Genomic DNA, 20,010 nt, shown 5'->3' on the forward strand with positions numbered 1-20,010 from the left:
AGAATTCTCAGAATGTAAAGATGAAAACTTCTGTGGTGTCCCTATCTGATATCTGAGAGAGTTTACAGGGCTGTGTGTGTGTGTGTTGGAGGGGAGGTATAATCCCTTACTCTTATCGCTCAGATTGTGATGGTGATGTTTAGACAGTCCCCTCTCCCTTCTTCTCTCTCTTTCCCTCTCTCCTCCTTCCTCCGTTACAACTTGTTTCCTCCACTACTCATCTCCATTCTCTCCTCCTCCTCTCTCCTTCCACTATCCCTCCCTCCCTCCAGCTGTGGTAGCTTCTGGTTGAAACCTGGCCATATATCCTCTCCTCTCGCCTCTCTTTTCTCCTCTCCTCTCGCCTCTCTTTTCTCCTCTCCTGTCGCCTCTCTTTTCTCCTCTCCTCTCGCCTCTCTTTTCTCCTCTCCTCTCACCTCTCTTTTCTCCTCTCCTCTCGCCTCTCTTTTCTCCTCTCCTCTCACCTCTCTTTTCTCCTCTCCTCTCACCTCGCCTCTCTTTTCTCCTCTCGCCTCTCTTTTATCCTCTCCTCTCACCTCTTTTCTCCTCGCCTCTCTTTTCTCCTCTCCTCTCGCCTCTCTGTTCTTCTCCTCTCACCTCTCTTTTCTCCTCTCCTCTCCTCTCGCCTTTCTTTTCTCCTCTCCTCTCGCCTCTCTTTTCTCCTCTCCTATCGCCACTCTGACTGCGTGAAGAAGGTGTAAGAAGGAAGGACACATTTTCTATTACTTCAAGAAGCAGAAGAGGAGAGGGTGGCTTTTCACATTATTTGAACATTACCTATGAGAGAGAGAGAGAATGAAAGATGGAAAGAGGGAAGAGAGGCATAGATAAGGAGGAGGAGAGTCTATGTTTGCCCTTCAGAAAACCTTATGTGTGTGTCGCCAGGATTCAGACCCAGTCACGCAGTCAGAGTGGCGATAGGAGAGGAGAAAAGAGAGGCGAGGAGAAAAGAGAGGCGAGAGGAGAGGAGAAAAGAGAGGCGAGAGGAGAGGAGAAAAGAGAGGCGAGAGGAGAGGAGAAAGGAGAGGCAAGAGGAGAGGAGAAAAGAGAGGCGAGAGGAGAAAAGAGAGGCTCTCAGGTCAACTACAGATGGTGGACGTTCCTGTAACATACATGTACTAGGGATTCTATGACCAATGATTGATTTCTGCCATGTGTGACTACTTATGATATTGACATTTTGATTTATGGCGACAGGCATTATTTAATACATGTTCTATTCAATAGGTCGATATCATTTTGATTAAAATGATATGGATCCTCATGGGGAGGATAACCAGAGATTAGCGGTGTTGGAACAACGCAGACAAAGACGGGGAAATACCTTCCTCTGGATAAGCAGACAGGGACATTGGAATCAGGAGACTGTATCCATGGCAACCCAGACAAAGAGGGAATCCTGGGCCAGTTTCCCTAGTAACAGACAGGATATGGGAATCTGGGAAAATGGAAATTTCTCCTCAGTAACACACAGCAGGTCAGTGAGGAAGGAAAGAGACCCTACCTGTTGAAGCAGACAGAATTCCCAAAGTGAAGAAATACAATTCCGTTAGTCAGATTTATGGAAGCTTGGGAATTTTGTATATGTTTTGGGTCGTCTTGACCTTGTGTTTCCATTGACAAAGATATACACTTTAGGAAAAGGGCTTTGTTTTTCCCCACATTCCATGTCATGTTTGACTGTGCAGCTTTGAACTGTGTAACGCTACAGAGGCTCAGGGAAACCAGACCCAGGATGAACCATCCATAAAGGAGGGTCTTTAGGAGAGTCTAGTTAAGGTACAGATGTGTCGTCTTGATACCCTCTCTGTCTCTGAGTGGAAGTCAATGGTCTGATAGCATGCCTTCATTTAACACTCATACGGAACAGGATTTCCATAAGGACACACACACACACACACACACACACACACACACACACACACACACACACACACACACACACACACACACACACACACACACACACACACACACACACACACACAGAGAGACTCATTTAGGTATTAGAGGAAGCCCTGACACACTTGATTAAACAGTGTTTAAATGGGTCTCTCTAAGTGAATCTGTACTGTTGAAGTCCTTCTAGAGCATAATCTACACTATTCTCATCTCCTCCACCTCTATCTCCTCATCTCTACTCTGCTCTCATCTCAGTGACTCCACCCCTATCTCCTCATCTCTACTCTGTTCTCATCTCAGTGACTCCACCCCTATCTCCTCATCTCTACTCTGTTCTCATCTCAGTGACTCCACCCCTATCTCCTCATCTCTACTCTGTTCTCATCTCAGTGACTCCACCTCTATCTACTCATCTCTACTCTGTTCTCATCTCAGTGACTCCACCCCTATCTCCTCATCTCTACTCTGTTCTCATCTCAGTGACTCCACCCCTATCTCCTCATCTCTACTCTGTTCTCATCTCAGTGACTCCACCTCTATCTCCTCATCTCTACTCTGTTCTCATCTCAGTGACTCCACCTCTATCTCCTCATCTCTACTCTGTTCTCATCTCAGTGACTCCACCCCTATCTCCTCATCTCTACTCTGTTCTCATCTCAGTGACTCCACCTCTATCTCCTCATCTCTACTCTGTTCTCATCTCAGTGACTCCACCTCTATCTCCTCATCTCTACTCTGTTCTCATCTCAGTGACTCCACCTCTATCTCCTCATCTCTACTCTGTTCTCATCTCAGTGACTCCACCTCTATCTCCTCATCTCTACTCTGTTCTCATCTCAGTGACTCCACCTCTATCTCCTCATCTCTACTCTGTTCTGGTCATTAGTAAAGACTGAATAGTAATAGACGGTTTTTTCACCCCCAAATGAAAATGACCAGACGTTGTCTAAGGTCTTCTAAAGTGTATTCTCAGGTGGTTGAATGTTGAGCTGAACAGACAGACTACTAGTGTAGAGGGCTGGTAACCATTCCTCCCCTGTCCCTGGTGTGAAAAGTGGAAAATCCCTTTCTCTCGCTCTCTCTCCCTCTATTTCCCTCTCTCGCTCTCTCTCCCTCTATTTCCCTCTCTCGCTCTCTCTCCTCTATTTCCCTCTCTCGCTCTCTCTCCCTCAATTTCCCTCTCTCGCTTCTCTCCCTCATTTCCCTCTCTCGTTCTCTCCCTCATTTCATTGGAGCATCCTCTCCCTTTTTCCCTCTCTCCCTCTCTCTCCCTCTATTTCCCTCTCTCGCTCTCCCTTCCTCAATTTCCCTCTCTCGCGCTTCTAAACTGGGTCAGTCTCGTCTGCAGTTCTAATCTATCATGTTCATTGGAGCATACCTTTTTTTCCTCTGGCACACACACATCACCACAACCAACAACACCTTCAGAGGGGACCTCCACATTGCTGTAGAGACTCAGAAGAGGGTGTGGTCTGTTTGTGTGAAAGAAAGTGTGTCGAGTGTGAGTGTGTTTGTGTGTGTGTGTATGTGTGTGTAGAGGGAGAACGAGAGTGAGAGCGAGAGAGTGCATTGGGTGTGGTCTGCATGTGCAGAGCATCAGATTAATATTAATGTCAACAGAAGGGGAATCCTTCATTACTACAGAGACACAGGAGGGTGCTGTGTGTGTGTGTGTGTGTGTGTGTGTGTGTGTGTGTGTGTGTGTGTGTGTGTGTGTGTGTGTGTGTGTGTGTGTGTGTGTGTGTGTGAATCAGGATGGTGCGGTCGGTGTACAGTGCATTCAGAATGTATTCAGACCCCTTGACATTTTGCACATTTTGTTATGTTACAGTCTTATTCTAAAAAACATCCTTGTCGATCTACACTCAACACCCCATAATGACAAAGTGAAAACTGGTTTTTAGAAATGTTTGCAAATGTATTAAAAATAAAAACAGAAATACCTTATTTACATAAGTATTCAGACCCTTTGCTATGAGACTCTAAATGAAGCTCAGGTGCATCCTGTTTCCATTGATCATCCTTGAGATGTTTCTACAACGTGATTGGAGTCCACCTGTGGTAAAATCAATTGATTGGACATGATTTGGAAAGGCACACACATGTCTATATAAAGTCCCACAGTTGACAGTGCATGTCAGAGCAAAAACCAAGCCATGAGGTCAAAGGAATTGTCCAAAGGGCTCCGAGACAGGATTGTGACAAGGCACAGATCTGGGGAAGGGTACCAACAAAGGTCTGCAGCATTGAAGGACCCCAAGAACACAGTGGCCTCCATCATCCTTAAATGGAAGAAGTTTGGAACCACCAAGACTCTTCCTAGAGCTGGCCACCCGACCAAATTGAGCAATTGGGGGAGAAGGGCCTTGGTCTGGGAGGTGACCAAGAACCCGACTCTAACAAACCTCCAGATTTCCTCTGTGGAGATGGGAGAACCTTCCAGAAAGACAACCATCTCTGCAGCACTCCACCAATCAGGCCTTTATAGAAGAGTGGCCAGACGGATGCCACTCCTCAGTAAACGGCACATGACAGCCTGCTTGGAGTTTGCCAAAAGGCACCTAAAGACTCTCAGATCATGAGAAACAAGATTCTCTGGTCTTATTGAAACCAAGATTGAACTCTTTGGCCTGAATGCCAAGCGTCACGTTTGGAGGAAACCTGGCACCATCCATACAGTGAAGCATGGTGGTAGCAGCATCAGGCTGTGGGGATGTTTTTCAGCGACAGGGACTGGGAGACTAGTCAGGATTGAGGGAAAAATGAACGGAGCAAGGTTCACCTTCCAGTATGACAGTATACAGTATACAGGTGTGTCAAGCTTGTAGCATCATAATTAACGATTAAGACTCTGTAATCACTGCCAAAGGTGCTTCAACAAGTACTGAGCAAAGGATTTGAATAGTTATGTAAATGTGATATTTCCGTTTTTTTATTTATACATTTGCAAAAATGTCTAGAAACCTCTTTTTGCTTCGTCATTATGGGGAATTTTGTGTAGATTGATGAGGGGGAAAAACTATTGAATCCATTTTAGAATAAGGCTGTAACGTAACAAAAAGTCAAGGGGTCTGAATACTTTCTGAATGCACCGTATGTGTGTGTTGGGTCCAGCTATTTCACCACTGTTTATCCATGGCTTCTCCTCCTGTTCCTTTATTCTCTTTCTCCTCAGCCCTACAACACTGTTCTAAAATCCTTCTCTTACGCTCTCTCTCTCTTTCTGTTTCTCTCTCTGTTTCTCTGTTTGACATGTTTCTTTCTCTGGCTGTTTTGTGACAGGGAGTTGGGGGAGAACACAATGAAGTCTCGGGCCTGTGTGGGTGTGGACTGGGTTGCACACACATGCTGACATTCTCAGACATTTCTGAGATTAAGAGCTTTTTCTCCTGAGCTCCAGTCTGTCTGCTCGCTCTTTCTTTGTGAGAACAGACTGATATTGTCACGGAGATAAAAGAAACCTCCGAATAATGTAGTCTAGATATTTTAAACTGAAGCCAGCCCACCTTTTAATAATGAGACTCTCTCTCTCTCTTCTCTCTCTCTACTTCTCTCTCTCTCCTCTCCTCTCTCTCTCCTCTCCTCTCTCCTCTCTCTCCTCTCTCCTCTCTCCTCTCTCCCTCTAGATCCACAGCTTAAGGGCATAGTGACCAGGTTGTACTGCAGACAGGGATACTACTTGCAGATGAACCCAGATGGATGTCTGGACGGGACCAAAGATGACGGCACTAACTCCTGTGAGTCCACACGAACACACACGAACACACAGAGGGGGGTAGATTGAGTGGCTGCACTAACTCCTGTGAGTCCACACATGAACACACAGAGGGGGTAGATTGAGTGGCTGCACTAACTCCTGTGAGTCCACACTGTGAACACACATGCACACACAGAGGGGGTAGATTGAGTGGCTGCACTAACTCCTGTGAGTCCACACGAACACACATGCACACACAGAGGGGGGTAGATTGAGTGGCTGCACTAACTCCTGTGAGTCCACACATCACACAGAGGGGGTAGATTGAGTGGCTGCACTAACTCCTGTGAGTCCACACATGCACACACAGAGGGGGGTAGATTGAGTGGCTGCACTAACTCCTGTGAGTCCACACATGCACACACAGAGGGGGGTAGATTGAGTGGCTGCACTAACTCCTGTGAGTCCACACATGCACACACAGAGGGGGGTAGATTGAGTGGCTGCACTAACTCCTGTGAGTCACACATGCACACACAGAGGGGGTAGATTGAGTGGCTGCACTAACTCCTGTGAGTCCACACATGCAGGGGGTAGATTGAGTGGCTGCACTAACTCCTGTGAGTCCACACATGCACACACAGAGGGGGGTAGATTGAGTGGCTGCACTAACTCCTGTGAGTCCACACGAACACACATGCACACACAGAGGGGGGTAGATTGAGTGGCTGCACTAACTCCTGTGAGTCCACACGAACACACATGCACACACAGAGGGGGGTAGATTGAGTGGCTGAGTGACAACCTCCGTCAACCCAGTGACAGACATTTTATCAGAAGTCATCCAATCACAGATCTCATGCAGTACATGTCAGACATGGACAAATGAGAACTGACACGCAGAAGTCCAGATGAACACGGCTCTGTGACTAATGTCATTTCTCACACGGCTACTACACGCATGTGTCAAGTCTCATACACGTCTCGTGATCCATTCATGTGATTAAGTGTTCTGGTAGCTTACATGTATATACTGTATCGTTCCCATTCTAGTCATGCGTGTGTGTGTGTGGAACTATGTCACATGGTTGACTGAGTATCTGAATCTTATATAGATGCATACGTACGCTACGTACACACACACACACACACACACACACACACACACACACACACACACACACACACACACACACACACAATAATGTGTATTCTATCGGTAAGATTGTCAATCTGCTTTACTGTGCTGATTTGTCTCTCAGCTTTGTTCAACCTCATCCCAGTGGGCCTTCGAGTGGTGGCCATCCAGTCAGTCAAGATGGGTCTGTACATCGCCATGAACGGGGAGGGACACCTCTACTCATCAGTGAGTACAGACCAGTGCTGATGATGACGTGTGCCAGCCGGGCGGCCATCTTGGTTGAGCTGATTTTCTGTTGACTACTATGACAATTCTCAGTTTTCTTCTATAAGTGTATGTGTGTAATTATTTCACCTAAAACAGATTGATCTAACTATCTAAGGCTGAGTTTACACAGGCAGACCAAATCCGATCTTTTGCCCAATTATTGGCCAAAGATCTGACAGGTTGAAAGACCAATTAGTGAAAAAAAGATTGGAATTGGGCTGCCTGTGTAAACGCAACCTTTATACCACTCAGTCATCGTACTAATATACAGTCCAGCTGTCCTGTAGACACACTGGGTTCAACAAGACAATGGAATCCTTCAGGAGGAATACGTGTACGTTTCCCCAGAGGCCATAGTGAGGGTTTGTCTAATACAGTGGTTCCCAAACATGTTATAGTCCCGTACCCCTTCAAACATTCAACCTCCAGCTGTGTACCCCCTCCCCTCTAGCTCCAGGGTCAGCTGTACCCCCTCTAGCACCAGGGTCATCTGTACCCCCTCTAGCTCCAAGGTCAGCTATACCCCCTCTAGCTCCAAGATCAGCTATACCCCCTCTAGCACCAGGGTCATCTGTACCCCCTCTAGCACCAGGGTCAGCTATACCCCCTCTAGCTCCAGGGTCAGCTGTACCACCTCTAGCTTCAGGGTCTTCTGTACCCCCTCTAGCTCCAGGGTCAGCTGTACCCACTCTAGCACCAGGGTCATCTGTACTCTCTCTAGCACCAGGGTCAGCTGTACCCCCTCTAGCACCAGGTTCAGCTGTACCCCCTCTAGCTCCAGGGTCACCTGTACCCCCTCTAGCTCCAGGGTCACCTGTACCCTCTCTAGCTCCAGGGTCAGCTGTACCCTCTCTAGCACCAGGATCAGCTGTACCCCCTCTAGCACCAGGGTCAGCTGTACCCCCTCTAGCTCCAGGGTCGGCTGAACCCCCTAGCTCCAGGGTCAGCTGTACCCTCTCTAGCACCAGGGTCAGCTGTACCCCTTCTAGCACCAGGGTCCTCTGTACCCCCTCTAGCTCCAGGGTCAGCTGTACCCCCCTCTAGCACCAGGTTCAGCTGTACCCCCTCTAGCTCCAGGGTCACCTGTACCCTCTCTAGCACCAGGGTCACCTGTACCCCTCTCTCTAGCACCAGGGTCAGCTGTACCCCTCTAGCTCAGGGTCAGCTGTACCCCCTCTAGCTCCAGGGTCACCTGTACCCCCTCTAGCTCCAGGGTCAGCTGTACCCCTCTAGCACCAGGGTCCCTGTACCCCCTCTAGCTCCAGGGTCAAAGCTCCAGGGTCAGCTGTACCCTCTCTAGCACCAGGATCAGCTGTACCCCCTCTAGCACCAGGGTCAGCTGTACCCCCTCTAGCTCCAGGGTCACCTGTACCCTCTCTAGCACCAGGGTCAGCTGTACCCCTCTAGCACCTTAAGGGTCAGCTGTACCCCTCTAGCTCCAGGGTCACCTGTACCCCCTCTAGCTCCAGGGTCAGCTGTACCCTCTCTAGCACCAGGGTCCTCTGTACCCCCTCTAGCTCCAGGGTCAGCTGACCCCTCTAGCTCCAGGGTCAGCTGTACCCCTCTAGCTCCAGGGTCAGCTGTCAGCCCTCTCTAGCACCAGGTCAGCTGTACCCCCTCTAGCTCCAGGGTCAGCTGTGCCCTCTCTAGCACCCAGGGTCACCTGTACCCCCTCTAGCACCAGGTTCAGCTGTACCCTCTCTAGCACCAGGGTCAGCTGTACCCTCTGCACCAGGGTCAGCTGTACCCCCTTAGCACCAGGGTCAGCTGTACCCCCTCTAGCACCAGGGTCAGCTGTACCCCTCTAGCTCCAGGGTCACCTGTACCCCTCTAGCTCCAGGGTCAGCTAACCCCTCTAGCTCCAGGGTCAGCTGTACCCCCTCTAGCTCCAGGGGTCACCTGTACCCCTCTAGCACCAGGTTCAGCTGTACCCCTTCTAGCACCAGGGTCATCTGTACTCTCTCTAGCACCAGGGTCAGCTGTACCCCCTCTAGCACCAGGTTCAGCTGTACCCCCTCTAGCTCCAGGGTCACTCTGTACCCCCTCTAGCTCCAGGGTCACCTGTACCCTCTCTAGCTCTCTAGCTCCAGGGTCAGCTGTATTTTATGTAGCACCAGGGTCAGCTGTCTTCTAGCACCAGGGTCAGGTCCTCTGTACCCTGTACCCCCTCTAGCTCCAGGGTCAGCTGTACCCCCCTCTAGCACCAGGTTCAGCTGTACCCCCTCTAGCTCCAGGGTCACCTGTACCCTCTCTAGCACCAGGGTCAGCTGTACCCCCTCTAGCACCAGGGTCCTCTGTACCCCCTCTAGCTCCAGGGTCACCTGTACCCCCTCTAGCTCCAGGGTCAGCTGTACCCTCTCTAGCACCAGGGTCCTCTGTACCCCCTCTAGCTCCAGGGTCAGCTGTACCCCCTCTAGCTCCAGGGTCACCTGTACCCTCTCTAGCACCAGGATCAGCTGTACCCCCTCTAGCACCAGGGTCAGCTGTACCCCCTCTAGCTCTAGGGTCGGCTGTACCCCCTCTAGCTCCAGGGTCAGCTGTACCCTCTCTAGCACCAGGGTCAGCTGTACCCCTTCTAGCACCAGGGTCAGCTGTACCCCCTCTAGCTCCAGGGTCAGCTGTACCCTCTCTAGCACCAGGGTCAGCTGTACCCCTCTAGCACCAGGGTCAGCTGTACCCCCTCTAGCTCCAGGGTCACCTGTACCCCCTCTAGCTCCAGGGTCAGCTATACCCCCTCTAGCTCCAGGGTCAGCTGTACCCCCTCTAGCTCCAGGGTCACCTGTACCCCCTCTAGCACCAGGTTCAGCTGTACCCCTTCTAGCACCAGGGTCAGCTGTGACACCAGGGTCAGCTGTACCCCCTCTAGCACCAGGAACTGTACCCCCTCTAGCTCCAGGGTCAGCTTTACCCCCTCTGCTCCAGGGTCCTCTGTACCCCTCTAGCACCAGGGCTGTAAGGGTCCTCTGTACCCCCTTCTAGCACCAGGGTCCTCTGTACCCCTTCTAGCTCCAGGGTCCTCTGTACCCCCTCTAGCTCCAGGGTCCTCTGTACCCCCTCTAGCTCCAGGGTCCTCTGTACCCCCTCTAGCACCAGGGTCATCTGTACCCCTTCTAGCACCAGGGTCAGCTGTACCCCCTCTAGCTCCAGGGTCCTCTGTACCCCCTCTAGCACCAGGGTCCTCTGTACCCCTTCTAGCACCAGGGTCCTCTGTACCCCCTCTAGCTCCAGGGTCAGCGTCTCAAATGTTGTTTTTTGCCATCATTGGAAGCCTGCCACACAGGCTCCCAATGATGTGTGAGTGTGAGTTTTTGTCACAACCTGGCTCGTGGGAAGTGACAAAGAGCTCTTATAGGACCAGGGCACAAATAGTAATATAATAATCAATAATTTTGCTCTTTATTTCGACATCTTACATATAAAACCTTATTTGTATATCAAAACTGGTGAAGAACTCCCCACAGGTTAATGAGGTGTGGTTGACAGGAGGCACATAACTCTGCAGTGTTGGGTTTCCAGCAGTTTGCAGAAGAGGATGTCTTCCTTAATTGACCCCCATAAACGTAACGGGACATATACCAGGAGCTGTGCCAGGTCTGCCACGTCTGTTGACTCATCCAGCTGTAACGCATATAATTCACTGGCTTGTCTGCGAAGCAGTAATTGTTTCAAAACATCTCCTGCCATGTCACTGATGCGTTGTGTTGTTTATTAATGCATTATCTGTATAGTTTTTTGGGGCCTTTCCCCCAGCATTGTCCCAGCTATATCTGCGGCAGCAGGAAGAATGAAGCCCTCCACAATAGTAAGGGGCTTGCCTGTCCTAGCCACTCAGTAGCTCACCATATAAGACTCTTCTAGACACTTCTTATTAACATGGCTTACTACTCGAAAGTCCTCTTTATTCTCGCTCAAAAAACTCTCGTGGCTTATTTTATGTGTACAGTGCTGCCTGTCTGACCATTGGTTCACCCCGGGTTTGTATGAAGGGGAACATGTGTCATGAATACTAAATACTGTCATGACCAGAGGAGGCTGGTGGGAGGCGCTATAGGAGGACGTGATCATTGTAATGGCTGGAATGGAATCTATGGAACGGTATCAAACACATGGAAACTACACATTTGACTCCGTTCCATTGATTCCATTCCAGCCGTTACAATGATCACGTCCTCCTGTAGCGCCTCCCACCAGCCTCCTCTGGTCATTACCCGAGGTAGGGCACAAGAGGTCATCTTCTCTTTAGGCTGCAACATTATATGACTCCTCAGTAAGATTCTTATCTTGAATAGTTCTCTAGTCTTTATGGGGTTGGTGATGAATCAATGGGCATGTCACTATATGACACCAGATATATCAGAAGAACAGTTCCCTTCCTGTTTCTCATTGTGAATTCACCATCACTCATCCTCTTTATTCTTCACATAATAATGGAATTACATCAACTGCTGCTTCTGCTTCGACAGGTAGTGTTCTAACAAGGAGCTTTGTATGGAAAAGACCAGCAGAGAGAGAAAGAGAGAGAGAGATTGAAATAGAGAGAAATCCACATCCGTTTGCACCCAAACCCTCCTCTCTCTCCTTGTCTCCAAGGAAACTTGAGGGCTTCCTTGAGAGAAAGTGAAGTGGTGAGAAAGATGGTGAGAGAGAGTGGGAGGGAGGGAGGGACGGTGAGAGTGAGACATGGAGAGGGAGGGAAATATGAATTATTCCCGACCCTGACACACCAGAGCAGTCAAATATCCCTTCTTTTTCCTCACTGTGTCGGAGCGAGGGACAGTGATATGATGCTGCAGAGAGGAGAGCAGCTTGTTTTCTCCTTTTTTGGAGGAGAGATGTTATGTTCTGTTTGTCTGTTCAGTTAGAGACAGAGGGAGGAGGGCTGCTTTTTAATTATTGATGTGGGAAGTCCTGTCCACATGCACCCGCACGCGCACACACACCGCTGACTATGAAGAAAAAAGCAGTCATGTTAGGGATTTAACAGATATTACCTGTTTTTTACCGAAGAATGATGTTTTATAATAATACAACATATATGCTGCTCTAGTACTTCAAAGAATTCAACACAATTGACAACTACCTGGAACTAAATGGTTCATAGAGGTGCTGCTTTGATGAATCACAAAGACACAAGATGGCCGACTCTTAACAGTAAGATCCAGAGTAGATTGTTGTAGTGTTACTCCTCCTGAAGACGAAGCATCAACATGATCTATAGTACTACACATCTGTCAGACAGATGAGACGGCTCTCTGGTTGCAGAGAGAGACTCGTCTCGATCCATCCATCTCTCTCGGTCTCTGTCTCTGCAGTCAACAGATGGACTAGTGTGAAATGATCTGGTATGTGTTAATTACCAACCACGCTGGGCAAGAGGAAACCAGCTCTGAGTGTGTGTTGAAGGGTGTGAAGAACACACATCTGAGTACTCGAGCACACACTCATGCAGACAGACAGACAACGCACACACACAGTTTAACTATGGAGGGGAATATCCTCTACAGGTTGGTTTAATACCTTTATGGAGGGAGAACAAAAACATATCCTAGCCCTCACCATGTTAGAGTTTTCTATGGAGGGAGAACTATCATATCCTCTACATGTTAATACTCTGGAGGGAGAACTATCATATCCTCTACATGTTAATACTATGGAGGGAGAACTATCATATCCTCTACATGTTAATACTATGGAGGGAGAACTATCATATCCTCTACATGTTAATACTATGGAGGGAGAACTATCATATCCTCTACATGTTAATACTATGGAGGGAGAACTATCATATCCTCTACATGTTAATACTATGGAGGGAGAACTATCATATCCTCTACATGTTAATACTATGGAGGGAGAACTATCATATCCTCTACATGTTAATACTATGGAGGGAGAACTATCATATCCTCTTACATGTTAATACTATGGAGGGAGAACTATCATATCCTCTACATGTTAATACTATGGAGGGAGAACTATCATATCCTCTACATGTTAATACTATGGAGGGAGAACTATCATATCCTCTACATGTTAATACTATGGAGGGAGAACTATCATATCCTCTACATGTTAATACTATGGAGGGAGAACTATCATATCCTCTACATGTTAATACTATGGAGGGAGAACTATCATATCCTCTACATGTTAATACTATGGAGGGAGAACTATCATATCCTCTACATGTTAATACAATGGAGGAAAACGTAAGTGAGATAGATGCTGTATGTGCCACCTTTTCCCCACAAAAGGGCTTTATAACAAGACAAAAATACTCCTCAGTTTCATCAGCTGTCCAGGTGTCTGGTCTCGAATGACCCCGCAGGTGAAGAAGCCGGAATGTAGAGGTCATGAGCTGGCGTGGTAACACGTGGTCTGCAGTTGTGAAGCCGATTGGACTTACTGCCAAATTCTTTAAAATGACGTTGGAGGCGGCTTGAGGTAGAGAAATTAACATTCAATTATCTGGCATTCCTGCAGTTAGCATGCCAATTACATGCTTCCTTAAAACTTGAGACATCTGTGGCATTGTGTTGTGACACAACTGCACATTTTAGAGTGCCCTTTTATTGTCCCCAGTACAAGGTGCACCTGTGTAATGATCATGTTGTTTAATCATTTTATTGATATGCCACACCTGTCAGGCGGTTGGATTATCTTGGCAAAGGATTGTTGCGGCTTTGAGGGACAAAGACAGAAGTTACCCTGGGCCGTATGCACACACATACTGTAGCTCATATATTGGCTGGAGGATAATTAGTTATTTGTTTATTTGGTGGAGAAATACATTAAACCTTTGTATGGCTGTGTGTATATCTCTCTTTTGCAGTCTTTCTCTCTTCCTTTTCTCTCTCTCTTTCTCTTCTTCCGTCTCTCTCTTTCTCTTCTCTCACTCTTTCTCTTCTCTCACTCTCTCTTTCTCTTCTCTCACTCTCTCTTTCTCTTCTCTCTCTTCCCTTTCTCTCCCTCTCTCTCTCTCTCTCTCTCCCTCTCTCTCACTCTTTCTCTTCTCATTCTCTCTCTTTCTCTTCTCTCACTCTCTCTCTTTCTCTTCTCTCGCTCTCTCTCTTTCTCTTCTCTTCCTTTTTCTCTCTCTCTCTCTCTCTCTCTCCCTCTTCTCTCGCTCTCTCGCTCTTCCTCGTCTCTCGCTCTCTCTCTTCTCTTCCTCTTCTCTCCCTCTCTTCTCTCTCTCTCGCTCCCCCTTCATCTTCTCTCGCTCTCTCTTTTTTCCTCTACTCTCTCTCTTCCTCTTCTCTCCCTCTCTTCTCTCTCTCGCTCCCTCTTCGTCTTCTCTCTCCATCTTCTCTCGCTCTCTCTCTTCCTCGTCTCTCGCTCTCTCTTCTCTTCCTCTTCTCTCCCTCTCTTCCTCTTCTCTCCCTCTCTTCTCTCTCTCGCTCCCCCTTCATCTTCTCTCGCTCTCTCTTTTTTCCTCTACTCTCTCTCTTCTCTTCCTCTTCTCTCCCTCTCTTCTCTCTCTCTCTCTCTCACTCCCTCTTAGTCTTCTCTCTCTCTCTCGTTCTCTCTCTCTCTCTTGTCTCTCTCTCTCTCTCTCCTCTCCCTCTTCTCTCTCTCTCGCTCTCTCTTCCTCTTCTATCAGTCTCTCTTCTCTTCCTCTTCTCTCCCTCTTCCTTTTCTCTCTCTCTCTTTCTCTTCTCTCACTCTCTCTCTTTCTCTTCTCTCACTCTCGCTCTTCCTCTTCTCTCTTCTCTTCTCTTCCTTTTCTCTCCCTCTCTCTCACTCTCTCTCTCTCCCTCTTCTCTCGCTCTCTCTCTTCTTTTCCTCTTCTCTCCCTCTCTTCCTCTTCTCTCCCTCTTGCTCCCCCTTCATCTTCTCTCGCTCTCTCTTTTTTCCTCTACTCTCTCTCTTCTCTTCCTCTTCTCTCCCTCTCTCTCTCTCTCTCTCTCTCGCTCCCTCTTTGTCTTCTCTCTCTCTCGTTCTCTCTCTCTCTCTCCCTCTTCTCTCTCTCTCTCTCTCTCTCTCTCTCTCTCTCTCTTCCTCTTCTATCAGTCTCTCTTCTCTTTCTCTTCTCTCCCTCTCTCTCTTTCACACTATACCAGAGCATCTGTTTTCTGACCTAGACCTTGTGGCGTGTGTGTGTGCACGTGCTTGTTGGATCCAGAGACAGGACAGGATGACTAGATGAAAGGTTTGTGGAGTTGAAAGGAAGAGCAGGGTGTCGTCCTCACTAAAGGACAACCAGACAGGACACACAACAGCAAGGATGCTACTCTATATCTCTCCATGTTAACAGTTTATGGCAGCTGAAGAGATGCAGACAACTGTAGAACTGAACACCATGTTTCCACCATTATCGTATTGCTTTTTTGGTTTACGGCCAAAATACTTTCAAAATGATAACTTATACAAAAATTATATTTGCCAAAAATGAAGATTGCCCTTTTAAGACTTAAACACTCCATCTAAAGAGGTCTCTAAGTTTCACTAGTCCTTCACACGGTGTTTATTCTGTCCTTCTGTATTCTGCCATTCTCCAGTCCTCTCGCCCTCTTTCCTTTCTTTAACTTACTTGTTTACCCACAATTCCCCTGGGTAATTAGCAGTGTGATAATGAACCGTGTTGGAGGCACAAACACACACACAAACCCACACACACATACACACTTAATCACATGACACACATACACACACACCACACATACACACACTTACCACACATACACACATATACACATACACACAAACCCCACACAAATAATACACACCACACCACACACTCCACACCACACGTACACACACACCACACCACATACACACACACACACTGACACACACTCCCTGCATGACAGAGAAAACAATAAGAGCTGTCTCCACTGGGACCCGGTGGTCATGTGGGATCAATGCTGGATCACTGTCAGCACCCTTCTAACCCCTGGTCTGACCTCTGCACCCTTCTAACCACTGGTCTGGCCTCAGCACCCTTCTAACCCCTGGTCTGACCTCAGCACCCTTCTAACCACTGGCCTGACCTCTGCACCCTTCTAACCCCTGGTCTGACCTCTGCACCCTTCTAACCCCTGGTCTGACCTCAGCTGTATAGAGCACAGCACAAAAACTGGCCCTAAGTCAGTTTCTAATATTATAAAATATTAAGGTCCAGCATGTGTGTGTGTACAGATGTAGGATCTTTATTTGATCACCCTGTTGCAGGAGAAGTTTCCTGCAATGCAGGACATTTAAAACGTCTAGTATATTCAAGGTTTAATAAGGCTTCTGAAGTTTGTAATTTCCACTTTGAAATGTCAGACTTGATTTTCCCTTGCGGAAAATGTATCAACTCATACAAAAAATGTCCATTAATTATAATCCACATAATAATTCACATTTCTTGTTGCTGCAGGATTATTTTCCTGCTGTAGCAAATTGTGTGTGTGTGTGTGTGTGTGTGTGTGTGTGTGTGTTTGAACATGTTTAACTATACTTGTTGGGAACAGAAGTCCCCAGAAGAATAGTAAACAAAGAACAATTTGACATTTTGTTGGTCCCCACAAGGTCAAATACTATTTCTATGGGGTTTCGAGTTAAGGTTAGAATTAGTGTTAGGGTTAAAATTATGTTTAGGGAGCTAGGGTTAGGTTTAGGGGTTAGGGAAAATAGGATTTTGAATGGGACTGAATTGTGTGTCCCCATAAGGTTAGTTATACAAGACTGTGTGTGTTTGTGTGTTTCCCCCCAGGAAACATTCTCCTCCCTTGGTGATTTATCTCTCTCTTCTCTCCTCCTACGTCCTCCTTTCTTTCTTATTCGTCCTCCTTTCTTTCTAATTCTTTCCTTCCCCTCTTTCTTTCTCTCCTTTAATCTCCACTGCCTCTTCCTTCTCTCTAACAGCCTGTGTGTTATAACATTGTTCAGTATGCCGGTCCATCTCAATATTCTAAAATGGCTTCCTCTCCTTGTCACCTCACCTTAAAGGCCCAGTGTAGTCAAAAGCGGGATTTCACTGTGTTTTATATATATTTCCACACTATGAGGTTGGAATAATACTGTGAAATTGTGAAAATTATGATAATGTATTTTTCGTGAAAGATCTGTTTAAAAATTTATATTTTGGTGGGATGGAGTTTTGGCCTGCTTAGGTGTCGCCAGGTGGTGAATTAATTAATAGACCAATAAGAAAGAGGATTCATCACCTTGCTGCCAATAACAGCTAGTTTTCAGCTTTCCCCTCCCCACTCAAACCCCTCCCAGACATTCATAGCAACATTTTTTGCTTGAGAAAATCAATCTTTGCTAAGAAGCTATTTTTGTTTATTTTTTACTATTTTAATTGAAAACAATCACAGTAAGGTACTTAATTGTTACCCAGAAATGATTTGATGTTGAGATAAATAAATAAAAATGTCTGCATTGGGCCTTTAAATCCTAAATGATCTGAAGTCACAGGATAAGTAAAAACAACATGGTGGACACCTGTCCAAATCTTTCACATCAGAACAGATGAAAGAGACGAGAGAAGACAAGTAGAGGAAGCACCTTTAGACTATTGAGACACAGCCTGAATGTGCTAATTGGACAGAGTTGAAAGACAGGGGAAAAGTGCAGTGAACCATAATGAGAACCATAAAAAGAGCAAAGGAAAATGGAAATACGTTGCCAACCACAAACACGATCAATCACCACTGCCCCACCCTACTCCTCTTCTCCTCCCATCTTCTCTGTACCATCGTTTCCATGGTAACTGGGAACAAAGGCCCACACAGGTGAGCGAGTGTCTCTTTTCTTGTGGTGGTGACTGACAAGCACACCTGATTGGAATTTCAATGTTTTCCCAGCCCGTCTGTCTCTCTGAAGCTCTGGAAGCTAGGGATGGTTAATTACAGTACAAATCAGTCATTTAGGAGACTGCCCATCCAGCCACAGCGCCAAACACCACCCCCACTAGCGTTTCTTCTCCACAATCAGTCTGGATTTGCTTTCCTCCCTGACATCTTGTAGAATGCAAACACATTCTAAACGTTCTGATTGGTTCCAGAAACCAATGGGTTGGGCTCGAGCGAGCCATCATGAACCATGAATCACATTATTGGCTTTGATAGTCCGATTGGTTAGAGACGATCCAATCACAGATGAATTTGTTTTGTAGTGAGCACAAACAACTTCTAGGATGGCTGAACAACTTCTAGGATTCAGGCTGAATGTATGTAGAGATCGATAGAGCAGCGGAATTCAATTCAGGGTGAGTCATTTAGCAGGTTGAATGTTGCTAAATCGTCGCCAATGGAAGTTAAATAAACGTCATGGAAACAGTTGAATTGAAACTATTATAAAAATCTTGGATGGATGTTTCGCTGGTATCTAATGGAATATTAAGTGGTAGCAATTTGTCCATTGTTGCATGTTTGATACTGATTCTGTGTGTGTGTGTGTGTGTGTGTGTGTGTGTGTGTGTGTGTGTGTGTGTGTGTGTGTGTGTGTGTGTGTGTGTGTGTGTGTGTGTGTGTGTGTGTGTGTGTGTGTGTGTGTGTGTGTGTGTGTGTGTGTGTGTGTCTGTGTGTGTCTGTGTGCCTGCACACGTTTGTGTGCCTGTGTGTATGTGTTTATGTGTCTCCTGTAGGAGCTGTTTACAGCAGAGTGTAAGTTTAAGGAGTCTGTGTTTGAGAACTACTATGTGATCTACTCGTCGATGCTGTACAGACAGAATGAGTCTGGGAGGGCCTGGTTCTTGGGCCTGAACAAGGAAGGACAGCCCATGAAGGGCAACCGAGTGAAAAAGACCAAACCAGCCGCTCACTTCCTGCCCAAACCTATAGAAGGTAAGGGGGTTGTCACACACACATGGATGCACACACACACACACACACACACACACACACACACACACACACACGCTCTAACACTCTGATCTCTCCTGTTCTCTGTAGTTGCGATGTACAAGGAGCCGTCGTTGCACGACGTCAGGGAGACATTGCCTAAAGTTGCCGGAGTCCCGCCCAGCAAAAGCACAACCAGCGAACCAGTGGCCATGAACGGGGGCAAACCAATCAACAAACCCGACCCGAAGGAGACTGCAACATAACCCTGCCCCCTCCTCTCCCCCCGCACGACAGAGACTTAAGACTCTGCCCACTGCACTCAAACTCTCACCTTGATTGGTCAATTATGGGCTAAGTCCCACCTCCTCTCTCTTTCTCTCGCTCATTCTCTCTCTCTCTCTCTCTCTCTCTCTTTCTCTTTTTGGCTGATTCGGTGCAGTGGTGTTCGAGATGAGGAAATGGACCACTCCATTTGGGGGATGGGGGAGGTGGAAGGGAGAAGAGGAGGGGAGAAGGAGAAGGAGGAGGAAGGGAAGGAGGAGGAGGGGGATTGGCTGATTTGTATCGGCTAGATAAACTACAAACTTGGACAGCAGAATGCCCTACCTACGTGATATGGAATGCCTTTTTCAAATCCTTACGATTATTTTTCTGTGACAATCTGTGAGAATGATGACGAAGTGTTTTTCCCCTCTTCCTTTTTGCCAGGTAGCCTTGCCTGCTGATGGCTACCCTGGATAGATACAGACACAAAACAGGAGTCATCTTCTATTTTTCAAATGATTGTCCCCTCTCTCACTCTGACGCTTCTCTCTCTCACTCTCTCTCATTCCTTCATTCTATCACTATAGCAACAGAGTCCATCCATATTGACCACAGTCCGTTTGTTCGTCTGTTTACCAATTTGTTTGTTTGTTTATAATTCTATACCCAAAATGCACCAGTGACTGTCTGGATAGATTGTTGTACAGACACAAAACAGGATTGTCATCTTCTATTTTTCAAATGATTGTCACTCTCTCTCATTCTCAGTTTCTTCTCTCTTTCTCATTCTCAGCTGTTTCTCTCTCCTTCATTCTATCTTAGTTTCTTTCTCTCTCTGTTTCTCTCTCTCTCATTCTTTCTTAGCTTCTCTCTATCTCTGCCTCCACATCTCTATTCTATTTCTTACTATCACTATTTTCTGTGTGTGTGTTTGTAGGTTCATTTAGGCAGCGAATGATGCAGGA

General features: G+C 47.0%; 1 protein-coding gene across 3 annotated transcripts in view; it reads left to right on the plus strand.

Annotated features, from left to right (window-relative positions):
- LOC135543329 (fibroblast growth factor 14-like) overlaps positions 1-19,509 on the plus strand; it is an 80,742-nt gene extending 61,233 nt beyond the window's left edge. For all 3 annotated transcript variants that reach the window (XM_064970507.1, XM_064970509.1, XM_064970508.1), the window contains exons 2-5: positions 5,529-5,639; positions 6,862-6,965; positions 18,583-18,781; positions 18,890-19,509. In XM_064970507.1, the coding sequence (XP_064826579.1) occupies positions 5,529-5,639; positions 6,862-6,965; positions 18,583-18,781; positions 18,890-19,044 (569 nt within the window). In that variant the 3' untranslated portion in view covers positions 19,045-19,509. The remainder of the gene's footprint in view (positions 1-5,528; positions 5,640-6,861; positions 6,966-18,582; positions 18,782-18,889) is intronic.
- Positions 19,510-20,010: the final 501 nt, after the last annotated feature.

The sequence above is a fragment of the Oncorhynchus masou genome, chromosome 7, assembly GCF_036934945.1.
Source record: "Oncorhynchus masou masou isolate Uvic2021 chromosome 7, UVic_Omas_1.1, whole genome shotgun sequence".
Lineage (NCBI taxonomy): Eukaryota > Metazoa > Chordata > Actinopteri > Salmoniformes > Salmonidae > Oncorhynchus > Oncorhynchus masou.